The sequence below is a fragment of the Aureobasidium namibiae genome (assembly GCF_000721765.1).
Source record: "Aureobasidium namibiae CBS 147.97 unplaced genomic scaffold scaffold_1, whole genome shotgun sequence".
Taxonomy (NCBI): Eukaryota; Fungi; Ascomycota; class Dothideomycetes; order Dothideales; family Saccotheciaceae; genus Aureobasidium; species Aureobasidium namibiae.
This window is the reverse complement of record NW_013581208.1, coordinates 1,936,743-1,948,706: the sequence shown is the minus strand read 5'-3', so window position 1 is coordinate 1,948,706 and position 11,964 is coordinate 1,936,743. Positions and strand designations below refer to the sequence as shown.

The following is an 11,964-nucleotide window of genomic DNA, read 5'->3' as shown; positions in this document are numbered from 1 at the left end:
GCCATGGCAATACGGACATGGCAGAAGGATGAGAAAATTGCTTCACTCAACCTCCTGAATACCAGCAGCCTTCTCTCTGCCTTGCTTGTGTCCCATGAGTCTGCCCAGAATATCCTTCTCCTTCTGTTCCTTCTCCTTCTGAATCTTCTTCTGCTCCTTGTCGTCCTTGTCGTCATCCTCGCTGTCTTCGCTACTGTCTTCTGAGCTCTCATCCGAGCTCTCATCGCTGCTTTCCTCTCTCTCTTTCTTTTGCTCCATGACACCCAAACCAAGCTCCATCTCGACGTACTCGTCTCCCTCGCCTACATCTTCAAGTCTCTTGCCCTCGAGACCACCCTCTTGCGCAAGCTTCTCGAGCTCAGCATTCGCAGCGGCCATCTGAGGCAAGAAGGCTTGAAGACGCGATTGAAGGTCTGAGGTTGCAGGGCGTGCGAAAGACGGCTTTTGCTTCTTAGGACGGAGTGTGGGAATCGAGGTTGGAATGGTAGAAGAGGATTGCGAGGGTGCTGGCGACTGGGAGGGCGAGTTTTGGTCCGACATTGTGATAGGGAAGCCAAGTGTATTCCTGGTGCTACAAGAGAGTGTAAGGAGAGAAGATATGTTTTGTGAAAATGGTTGCTATGAGAAGCAGAAGAAAAATACAAAAAATTCTTGAATGAGATCATGGTTGAAAAGTGTGGGGAAGGACATGTTTGGACCCGTGCCAAGGGAAGCGTTCTCGATGGTTTGCTTCGCTCTCTTGATTCCATTTCACCCCTTTTCCTTGAAGATCCCATCATCGTCTCGAAGTTCATATTGCGGCGACGTGTATTGCGGCGTGGTATTCCCCTGACTTGAAGTTTGAGCAGATCTTTGCTGTATTATTTCTCAAATAGAGAGCTATGCTCAGCCGAATACGTCCGCGAAATTGTCTCATACATTCCAACAACGATAGGGAAAGTGATCGTTCGATCAGTAATATTATCCCTTCGTGACTCGTTATGCATACGTCAATGGTGTTATAGATTCACTGCTTAGCTGCCGTTTCGAGGCTGTCAACATTTTATCTCAGTCAAGCTCTTACGGCCGGCGCATATAATGTTCATCACTACTTCTCGGGCTTCAGGCGAGCAACTCAATCAAGCCGCGAGTCAAGCAAAGTACGCTCATCTACCAGTGGTCAGGCTCCGTGACTTGGACCCCAGCCATCTCTGACAGGTCGGCCCCAATGCCGATGTATGTACACGACTGCGTTTGAAGACCTCACCATGACAAGGATACCATGCCGCATCTGCTGGTTTCGTTTTTGCAACGGAGCTGCAGGAACGTGTGGGAGGGAGAGAACGACGTTTGATAGGTGCATCAGGCACGTTATAGATCCGCCATGTCAGGTCCGCTTGCAGCGGTTGACTGTTTGCTGGTTGGGAGTCCGTCTCATGAATCGGCCGTGAAGCACATCTCTTACCCGACACGAACGAGACTTGAAACGTGCCAGAGAGAACGAGAAAAAGCGCTGTACCGGCATAGACAAACGAAAGGGATACGAGCCTGTACCCATGGTGCTGGTGCTATCGAGGAACAAGAGTGAGATGTTCCTTTCTTCCGTGTCAGGGAGAGGATCAGCCTGTCTTTATATCATCTGTCTTACTCCGATACTCCGGCCGTTCGCCGTGCACAAACGAGGGAATTGAGATGGCCATGTCAAAGCTCTCTGAAAGATGCCTAACTGGTCCATGTGCGAGGTTCTCCCTTGGCGGCTGTCTTGACCAATCAAGAGCGTTGACATACAGATTTCGCGCAAGGATCGACAAAGGTCCGCGTTTCAGAAGTCTCCCAAGAGGGGTCATCCCACGTCTCATCCTCATCAAACGGGTTACCCTTGTGTAGAGAAAGTAGAGAACATGACCGTAGTAGGTGTGTGACGTTGATCTAGTTGCCTGGTGCAGTCCGTGTAGTGGAGGATGAACAAGGCGATCTACCCTCTGCTGTCAATCGCTACTTCCCTGTCAAAAGGTCTTGTATATCCGTCGTGCTTGGAAAAAATGCAAAAGCTGCCCTTGCCCTGCTCCTTCCCATATCGCCTTTCCGTGCCTGATTTTATTTGACAACTTCGCTTGCGAGGCAGGTCCCACCCAACCTCGTGGATACAAGATTCCACGCCCCAAAATTCTTCCTTGCAGCTTGATTTCACTTCCATCACATTACACAAAGCACACGCGACAAGACTCACCGCCATCATCAAGAGCTTGCAAAGCTTGCCTGGTGCAATCAGCGTTTTATTCTTGACAGCCTGGTGCTCTTCGACAAGCGTCTTTACAGCAACATAACCATCACAAAACTCCATCACAACATCAGCATCACACATCATGTATCGCCCATCGATGCTGTTCATCGCCTCCCTGTTCGTACTGCAGTATGCATCCGCAGTCACACTCAATGACTTTACCCCGCGCTTGAACGACCTGACTGGCACCTGTCAAACCATCTACACCTCCAACATCGATGGCTGTACTGGTCAAGACTTCCAGACCGGAGAATGCTCTTCTTCTTGCGTTTCGGCCTTGCTCTCATTGGGAACCACCGTCAGAAATGCCTGCCAAGGTCAGCACAATGATGGAAGCAATATCATTGCCGCCTTCATCAAGGGCCAAGGTGCACAAAACCTCTGCAGAAACGCCGCCAGCGTGATGCAAGCCAACACCCTCCAGCAAACCTCAGCATCATTCTCCATCGGCTCCAGCACCATGACCGTCAGCGACTTGACTCCCAGTAGAACCAGTATCATAGTCGATACATCAAGCTTGAGCACCAGTTTCGTTACCGCGCTTAGTACCGCCACCATCCAGCCACTTGCTGTCTCCAGCAGCTCGGACGATGCAGTGTTTACTGGCCTCACCTCTACCATCACCGGAACGTCTCTTGCCTTCGCCACCAGTACACCATCGTCAGTGCTCATGGCCACCGAGACCAGACTCTCATCGACTCAAGCTGCCAAGCACACCAACACCGAGGCCAGCAGTGGCGGCACTCCGTTCGATTCATCTTCTGCAGCCCACAGAGGCAGCGCTTCCTACCTGGCACTGCTGAGCGGTGTCCTCGCCTTCCTATTTCTCCACTAGTTGACGAGGGGTCTGTCCATTCCTGCTATTCTGTTGTTTCCTTGAGCCTTTTTTGTTCTGGCACTGCATGAGCGATGCATCGGCACTTATTTCTTTTGTTTCAACAATACCCATTTGACGTTTTTTGTAATGCGCAACGTTTACGTCCGCATAGATCAGTAGTAATCACAAGCATGGCTTTCAGAAAGATTCTGGCCATTATCCAATACCTCTGACAGGTTCTGTATTCCACTTCACCATGATGTGTAGCTGTGCTAGCTATCGAGTCCCACCGATCGCCAAAGGGTTATGCTTGCGCTTTGTACTGGTCAGCATGGATGTCCCGGAAGGTGATGGCAGAAATGAGACAAAACGAGAAGCGCATCTGATACGTGGGATAAGCCGCAACACTTTACCAGCCGGACCTGACGGTGTTCTCTCGGGCATGTTCAAACAAGAATTGCTAATCTAAGGCCAGCGAATGGTAGAAAAAAGACAAGAACTGCCGGCCTGTGACATCACTATTTGCTTTGAACCGGAGCTAACCTCCGCAGAGCGAGCCTCATCCCTGTCAATTGGAGAACAACAGAAGCTTAAGGTCCCTCGGAACTCTTGGAGAAATGTCTTAAGGATAGCGGAAGAATATTCAGAATGGACGTGTGTTTATGCGCGAGACTGACTTGGAGAGAAGAAAGCTTCAAAGGTCCACAAGACATGCCACCGCCCCTCCACGATCCCCTCGACACTAGTGTGATCTGTGGAACCAATTGATTAATCGCTCGGACGAACCCTAGCAAGAAACACGATTGTGTACGTCAGGCTCACCGCATGCCGTTCGTGCTTTCCCATGGATACTAAAGGCTGCCGTGCCTGCCCGTCGCGATTGTTATCTGTAATGTTTCCCCCCAAGTCGGAACTCTTCGACACACCTTACATACACCAAACCTAAAAACGCTATACCATCAACCATGGCTATTCCCGCCGTTGCCCATGGCACCCCTCAACAAGGATCTGGCAAACTCGACGATTTCGAAGTCAAAGGAGAAGCTCCATACTACGCCGAAGAAAGAAAAGGATGGAAGGGTTACATTGAGTGGGAGGTTTGTCTCCGCAACCGAAACTCGACCTTGGTAACTTGCACCCCTCTAACTCTTGGTTCAGAAATACCCAGAGAAGAAGGCACAAGCCGAGAAGATTTTGGCACAATACGACTTTCCTCCACCCCCGGAGTTCCAGCTCAAGCCTCTGCCCGAGACCAACCCTGTTCTGGAGGGTGTGAGATGGAAGCAATACCACTATGCCATGGGAGAGACCCTGAAGGACATTCCTCAGATCAGGTGTGACGATGCGAAGACGTTGAGTAGGAAGCGTAATGACTGACGAGAACAGTTGGGACTATGTCAAGAAGGAAAAGAGCGAGGACATGATTCACGTCTTGCAATTTCCTTACAACGGAGAACCTCCTAGGGTAACTTGAACCCAATCCAAAATACCACAAGCACGAGCTAATCATGCCGACCAAACCATAGGACCGCCTAGTGGAGACTGAGATTACCGACAACAAGGATCACTTTGTCCGCAACCATGGTGGCATTCCTGAAATTGACGCGGAGGAATACACTCTTGACATTGAAGGTCTGGTCAACGACCCCAAGAGACTTACCCTCGCAGATCTACAGAACGAGGACTTGTTCCCTCGCCAAAGCAACATTGTCAGTCTGCAATGCTCTGGAACCCGCCGTATCGAGCAGATCCACGAGTACCCCGGTGACGGCGATGAACTTATCAATGCACCATGGGGCGAAGGTGCTATTGGAACAGCACGCTGGACTGGTGTTAGTCTGAAGAAGATCATCAAGCACTGCGGAGGTCTCAAGGATGGCGGCAAAGACGTCCATCTTGAATTCTATGGCGCAGACACTTACTTCAAGAAGGGCAAGGTGATGAACTACGTTGTCAGTGTACCATGGAGAAAAGTCAAGGCTAATGAAGTCTTGCTCGCTTGGGAGATGAACGGCGAGCCCTTGCCCAGGATCCATGGATTCCCTCTGCGCGCTGTGGTATACGGATGTAAGTCGAACGCGTTCCACTTCTCTCTCTCTACAAATTCAAGTTTGGCTGACTGACGTGAAAACCAGACATTGGAGCCAGAAGTTGCAAATGGCTCTACAAGATCAAAGCCATCAAAGGCCCCAGTCTTGCCCCTGTCCAAGCAAAGGAATACCTCTACTACACACCCCAGGTCGGCAAGCAGAACGCAAACTACAGCAACGGATTCAGTATTCAGGACATGCCTGTGTCTTCGGCTATCATGTCCCCAGTCAACATGGACCAAATTGTCCACGATGGCAAAATCAAGCTGCGCGGCTGGGCCTACTCTGGTGGCGGTCATTGGCCCGTACGTGTCGAGGTCTCTGGTGATGGTGGCAGCATCTGGTACGAAGTTCCGTACGAGAACATGAGTAAGAAATACTACTACGCATGGAGACTGTGGGAAATGGATCTCCCGGTTGATGCAGAAGGTTGGTTGGAGCTGTGCGTGAGAACATGGGACAACGCCATGAACACCCAGCCTACCTATGTGCGATCGGCCTGGAACTGGGGCTTGCACGTTACTTCGAGTTGGTAAGTTTTTGTCTCAGATGCTGAATGAGAAGAGAATCTTCTGCTAACACAAATAACAGTCATCGTGTCAAGGTGTACAGCATCAACAAGAGCAAACCTTCTACCGCTGCTAGACTGAAGATCCTGGAAGAGAAGAATGTGCCCATCGTCCCCATCACTCACCCTATGGAGTTTGATCTCCAGACTGAGGAGGACTACCAAGAGGAGATGAGAAGGCAAGGCGGTCGCGAGCCCGAGGAGTAAGAGTTGAAAGCGGAAACCACAGTTATGCAGAGGGGGAGCTAGCTGTTGATCGAGGAGAACTACCAGGCAACAAAGTATACATATGGCGACATATGATGAAGACAGGTATTCATAATGACAAATATATCTATTGAAGGTCGACCATGTGCTGGTGCTGTATTGCCAACGACCTCTAACAACAATCTAAATCATTGAAACGCGCAGTGCAGTCTTGATCATCATATATCTGTTTTGGAAGAGTTGAATCACACATCAACGGTTGACATATAATGCTTCTTCTTCTGTTCTCCTGCAAATACCCCTCCATCTCAGTTCATACACTCGTTCATTTACACCTAACAACTGCCATGGTAAAGAATGATCCAAACCTGTGACAAGCGTTCAATGATCCACAGCTTACAGAAGCGCCGTGCTCAAGAGAAACAATCTATCTCTGCAAAGTATTCCTTCTACTCAACCCATTTGGCTGCTCACCTTTCCCCAACACCATCTTCAACGCTTGCTCCAAAGCTCTATCATCATACCTCCCACTCAAGCCATACAATCTGATTGCTTCAATGCCTGCTTTGGCCAATTCCTCTCTATCCACTTTTGGGGCTTCCTTGGTCTCTATATAGATGATGTGCGTCACATATGTCGAAAACTCGTGCGTGGAAGGTTTAGGCAGTCCTCTGCTTTCTGCGCAGGCATTGCTGATGGCGGCAATAAAGTCCATAGCAGAGAACGGGGTTGCCGAAGGACCGGTTTCGCGATCGATGCTGCTGTTTAGCAACAAGATTTTGTTGCGCATGTGGGGGGAAGCGACGGCATTGCCGATGCCGCGGAGAATGATGCTGGGGATGATTGAAGTGAACAGCGAGCCGATTGAGTATATTACTGTCGAGGAGTTGGATAGTGCGTCCAGCACTCGAGGGTTTGCGGGACAAGACATTTCCTGCCCGTAGGGGTTGATGTACCATAGTCTCTCTATGCGAGAGGGTAGATCTTCTTCTTGCAGTTTTGAAAAGTTTATCGCTGGACGGCGCAGGGAGGGGAGGGAACCGGGGAGGTTCGCGTCTTCGACGTTGTCGTGTTCTTCGGTTTCTTTGCGGAGGGTGTTGGCTGAGGGTGCAGTGGTGGGGAGAGCTGAGGAGGGTGCGAGAGGGTGGGAAATATTGTTTTGGCCTGTGATGTGGGTGCCATCGGATAAAGAGACACTGATATGGTGGGAGAAGTTGGTGTTGATGGCTGGGAGGACTGTCGTTGTTGGAGGTACGTTGCAGACGCTGCTGAGGAGGTAGATGGCTGATTCCAAGCTGCCGGAGAAGAGACGGGCTCTGTTGACATTCTTCCATCAGCGACTTTGGTCATCAGCGTGTATGCGTTCTCACACTCACCCAGTCAAAAACAAATTTCCGATACTCGCCGACGAAAAATCAAATCTCGAACTCGGTCTCATGCGTTTCACAATCTCCTGATTGACCAAGTTCAAAAAACTTCGGATCAGCTCCTTCTTTGGCGTGGAGATTTGATGCCATAGTGGATGTAGAGATTCGACTATTTCTAGCCATTCCAGACGTGCTTCCTTGGGGTTGAGAGGTAAGCGGTGGTTGAAGAGTGCTTTTATGGATGCGGCTTCAGAGTTTGGGTCGCCGTTGTCTGGGATCAGGCGGACAAGTCTACCTGTGGAGAGGAGAGAGTGTGTCAGTGGGTGGAAAGAGGAGGGTGGTGGTGGTTATGGGGAAAAGGAATGGATACGCACTGCGCAGATCGCCGATACCTTCATCATTCGTGTTAGCAACCAAGGTCACAGACATTGATGTGATGTACTTACCAGGACCGCCAAATACTCGAATCAGTTCGCTGGAACTACCACCGTTATCACTGATAGGGATGACATAGTTGAGCACACTGTTGTTGGCCTGAGCCAGGTTCGTGAAGACATCGACGAGGTGATTTGTAGCTTCAGCCAGAGTATCAGTCGAACTGATCAGAAGTTGGATAACTTGGAGTGTAAGGATTTACCTGTGCCTCCGCCAAAGATTGTTATCTGACTACACCTTGAGGATGGATTAGGAGATGGAAGCCGAAGTGACCCTGGCCAGGTGTTTCGAGGTGGTTGTTCCATGGTCGCGTGCGCAATTGTGTTTTGAATGAAGAAAGGCCGGCCGCAGAATAGGGCAGCCGATGATGGTTTTAGAAAGTATACGAAAAGGACAGGTCGCAGCGGGAGTCTCTGAGGATGTTGATGACAGGTGGTTGTTGATGTTGACTCGAGGACCGCACGTTGATGTTTCGCAGCCACCACCAAGAATGTCCGCGTGTCAATGTCTGGCGCAGCCAAAAGTATATCCAATGACTTCCAGTGGGCAGGTAAACGGGATTTGATCAGATCTTGTGTAATTGATGCGAGAGTATTAATGCGTGGAAGGCTTCTGTTGATATGCTTTTACGATGGAGGCTTGTACAGCATCTGGCGGACGGCCGGGCCGAGAATCCGATGTGTTTGTTGGAGGATGATTTCGTTAGAGTTGTTATTGCTATGGGGTCTCTGTTTGATTTACCGTAGCATTACTCCTCCAAGATGGTCAGGAACAGAAACACTCGGACTTAGACCACTCGTGAAAAAAGTGTGGTTGCTGGGCATAACATCTCAACTCCAACCACAAACATGGGCACTCTTTGGTAAGTAGATAGTTTTTGATTGTCTAACATGACGACTAAGAAAGAGGAAGGGATGCAGGCGAAGAAGTTTGGGGATGGTGGAATGTACATGACGGCAGAGGTAGCAGCTCTCTGGATATCAAGTTGTTTGGAGAAGCAGCACTCGGAGCATCAACTCGTGTGGAAAAGCAGCGATTCATGATTTAATGTTGCTTGGTGGGAACGCCGTGACCTGAAGGGGCTGAAGCAAACAGACCCTCTTCGTTCTTCTGGTAGTCGGTACCAATGTTGATGCCGCCCTCTCTCTCGGCACGTCTTCTTCTCTTCTCGAGCAATGATTCCTTGGTGTCTTGGAGGATACGGAGTTGTCTCTCTTCGACGCCCTGGAGCCAGTAGCCGAAACTTGCGCCAATGCCGCCGAACAGAGGGTATGCCCAAGCCGTGTTGCGCGTGAACATGGGACGCATCTCAATGCCGAGTTGCCAGACGCGGACGGCGATGCCTGTAAGATGTCATGAGTCTCTTGACTATATTTTGAAGTTGCTGGGCAAGGTATGCGCACCGAAACCGCCCCAGAAAAGGATCTTGGACATTGCGACTGGTGATGTGACGGGAGTTGTGTTGGTGGTGTTGATTGAACTGGGGTCGCACTGCAATTTGAGGGAGCGCCTGGCTCAACAGTACGTCGGGGGATCGGTCGGGGTTGGGGTGTAGTAGTAGTCGTGGATAGACTATGATGGACGGTATAGAACAGTCAATTGCTGACCTTCTCGTCGTGTCTGGCTGCGTCGGAAGACGCTCGTTCCTGCCGTCGAGCTCGGTCTTGGCACTCCGCCTACCTTCCGCGTCCCGCATTCCCGCATCGTCCATGACATTTATCCTCAGCTCGCAATCGTAGCGCATCGACCTCCCTCCTGCCGAGCAAACATGGCAGCGGCGACCGACGCTACTGCCGCCGCTCAGGCAGACTTGGCTCGACGCAAACCACCTCGTGTCTCGGACCTGCCTCTGTCTTCGTCCAAGCGTGCTTCAATAGACAGTCTACTGCATACCTTCAAGAAGAAAGGCCAGTTTGACGAGCTGCGCAAGAACACTTTTGCTCAATTCGATCATGGTGTATGTTCACCTCCATTTGTACCGCACTCGGATCTGTCTGACACGAACCCCCAAGCCAAAGAAAGACACCCTGGTCGACTCCATCCGCTCCTTTGTAGACGCCGAAATCGATCGCGACCCTGTCAAATATCTGACCAAGAATCCTCGCCTCGCCGCTCCTCTCCTCGAAGGTGCTGCTGCTCGTGCAGACATCTACCCAAACACCGAAGCCGACATCGACCATTTTATCCAAGACCATCTCCAAACTGCAGAACAAGCACTACGAGACATTCGCAAGTCCGAAATTGGCGAGGAAGCTGCAAACAAGGAGAAGGAAGCTGGCACTAAATCCGACCAAGTCTATGCTGAAGCATCAAAACGCCGCCACAAGGAACGCCTCGAGCGTCATGCCGAAGAAATGAAAGAACAAGCAAAGAAAGAGCGTGCTCAACGTAACAAGGCCGAGATGGAAGCTCTCATGCAGCGCCAACTGGAACTGGCCAAGGAGACGGAGCGTTTGGCCATCAGTCAGAAAAGATCAGCCGAAAGGGCAGAGGCTCGCAAGAGAGAGGAAGAAAAGAAAAAGGCTCGTCTCAAGGCTCTTGCCGAAGAGCGCGAGAAAAAGGAGAAGCTGCTTGAGGAGGAACGCAAGAAAGAAGAGGAAGAGAGAGCCAAACGCAAAAAGATTCAAGAGGAGGAAGAGGCCAAACGTCTCGAGCAGGAGGCTATGCGCATGCTGCTCGAAGAAGGTCAGGCTATGGCTTCCAAATCTGGTGCTAAGAAGCTGGACCGTGAACGCGAACGCAGCGAGAGCTTGGAGAGAAGATATGCCCGCCGAGACAGAGACCGCGACCGCGACCGCGACCGCGAACGTCGTTCGCCATCAGCAGATCGCCACTACCGACCCGCCGACCGAGACAGAAGAGAACGAGGATATGACCGCTACGAAGGCCGCCGCGAATCTACCTTGCGCGAAATTAGTGCCGAGCGCGAGGCATGGAAAGCAAAGCAACTCCGCGACAAGGACCGTCGCAGCAGATCTCCCTCTCGCGACCGCCGTCCTGCACGTCACGAGCGTTCTCGCAGTCCTTTAGGCAGAGGTGATCGTTATGTACCTTCAGATCGCCAGGACCGCGACACCCGCAGAAGGCGTTCGCGTACTCGCTCTCCTAGGGGCCAGGGCGATCGCTACGTTCCTGCCGATCGTCTTGCACAACCCGACCGTCGCACTCGCGACCGCTCGAGAGATCGATCAAGAGACAGAGAGCGTGATCGCGACGTGTGTGACAGAGACAAAGAAAGAGATCGCGACCGCGAACGCGAGCGTGGAAGAGAGAAAGACCGCGACAAGGATCGTGACAGAGACCGCGAAAAGGACCGCGATCGAGACCGAGACAGAGAGCGTGAACGTGAACGAGAGAGGGAACGCGATCGCGACAGAGACCGCGACCGCCGCCGCAGGGAAGACGACAGACCAAGGGGCGATCGTTATGTCCCCTCCGCCAGCGCTGGTGCCTCTCGCCGCGACAGCGAGAAAGCCGTCAGCAAGCGCGATCGCTCTCGCTCGAGAAGCCGCGATGCCAGGTAGAACCGCGACGAGCTTCGAGAGCTTCGAGTGGCGACGTAGCTGTCTAGATGTGATGACGAGTATGAGACGCATCTCCAGTATTAGTATTGAGGGCAGAGGGCATGGAGAGTCTATGGAGTCAAGAATGCATTCATGGTAGGAGTTTATGGCGTCGCTTTTGATGGGTTTGTAGCATTGCATGATACCCCCTGATTGCTAGTATCGTCAAGAAAGGAATCGACTTTTTCACTCATTTGCTCAGTCCGATATGCGTTTCTGTCTCCTTTTTCCCTCTCGACTTTCATTGCTCACATTTCTTCCTTCGACTTGATGCCGAACCACGGTATTTCTCGTCCAATCTGACTTTCTTTCGCCGAAGATACATGATCTGTGGTAGAGAATGATTGATAGAGGTCTGGATCGTCAGGCAGAATTCCAGATCAGTTTCAGGAACCGAACCTTGGTTATTGGCACGTGAGAGCATGCGGCCTCTGTAGTTGTATATCAAGAAGCAATATCCTACGCAGTGGGATGGCCCGCCAAGAAGAATAAAAATCCTGCGACCTTTGAGTAGCAATCTTGAATGAAGGGGCATACCGAGCAAACACGTCTGTGATCGATTCCTTCCAGAAATCCTTCCAAAAAGATCCACAGCTCATGTGAGAACATGTCGTTGCAATGTGATACCAGCAAGTCGGTCAATAGAACAACTCA

General features: G+C 51.1%; 6 protein-coding genes across 6 annotated transcripts; 3 read left to right on the top strand and 3 right to left on the bottom strand.

Annotated features, from left to right (window-relative positions):
• Nucleotides 1-42: 42 nt before the first annotated feature.
• M436DRAFT_77926 (uncharacterized protein) lies at nucleotides 43-540 on the bottom strand (the record flags this gene model as incomplete). Its single annotated transcript, XM_013576986.1, has 1 exon — nucleotides 43-540. One exon carries the CDS (start codon nucleotides 538-540, stop codon nucleotides 43-45), a length of 498 nt encoding a protein of 165 aa, XP_013432440.1.
• Nucleotides 541-2,345: 1,805 nt separating this feature from the next.
• Nucleotides 2,346-3,098, top strand: M436DRAFT_60013 (uncharacterized protein; the record flags this gene model as incomplete). Its single annotated transcript, XM_013576684.1, has 1 exon — nucleotides 2,346-3,098. One exon carries the CDS (start codon nucleotides 2,346-2,348, stop codon nucleotides 3,096-3,098), a length of 753 nt encoding a protein of 250 aa, XP_013432138.1.
• A 947-nt stretch (nucleotides 3,099-4,045) lies between these two features.
• Nucleotides 4,046-5,945, top strand: M436DRAFT_60012 (sulfite oxidase; the record flags this gene model as incomplete). The annotated part of the gene is made up of 6 exons (XM_013576683.1): nucleotides 4,046-4,177; nucleotides 4,239-4,414; nucleotides 4,467-4,545; nucleotides 4,607-5,147; nucleotides 5,216-5,702; nucleotides 5,762-5,945. 6 exons carry the CDS (start codon nucleotides 4,046-4,048, stop codon nucleotides 5,943-5,945), a joined length of 1,599 nt encoding a protein of 532 aa, XP_013432137.1.
• Nucleotides 5,946-6,372: 427 nt separating this feature from the next.
• Nucleotides 6,373-8,052, bottom strand: M436DRAFT_36474 (UPF0052-domain-containing protein; the record flags this gene model as incomplete). The annotated part of the gene is made up of 5 exons (XM_013576399.1): nucleotides 6,373-7,261; nucleotides 7,322-7,607; nucleotides 7,687-7,704; nucleotides 7,759-7,887; nucleotides 7,950-8,052. The coding sequence occupies 5 exons, from the start codon at nucleotides 8,050-8,052 to the stop codon at nucleotides 6,373-6,375; spliced, it is 1,425 nt and encodes a 474-aa protein (XP_013431853.1).
• Nucleotides 8,053-8,791: 739 nt separating this feature from the next.
• Nucleotides 8,792-9,181, bottom strand: M436DRAFT_35266 (uncharacterized protein; the record flags this gene model as incomplete). The annotated part of the gene is made up of 2 exons (XM_013576187.1): nucleotides 8,792-9,090; nucleotides 9,151-9,181. 2 exons carry the CDS (start codon nucleotides 9,179-9,181, stop codon nucleotides 8,792-8,794), a joined length of 330 nt encoding a protein of 109 aa, XP_013431641.1.
• Nucleotides 9,182-9,515: 334 nt separating this feature from the next.
• On the top strand, nucleotides 9,516-11,271 carry M436DRAFT_60009 (uncharacterized protein; the record flags this gene model as incomplete). Its single annotated transcript, XM_013576682.1, has 2 exons — nucleotides 9,516-9,704; nucleotides 9,760-11,271. 2 exons carry the CDS (start codon nucleotides 9,516-9,518, stop codon nucleotides 11,269-11,271), a joined length of 1,701 nt encoding a protein of 566 aa, XP_013432136.1.
• Nucleotides 11,272-11,964: the final 693 nt, after the last annotated feature.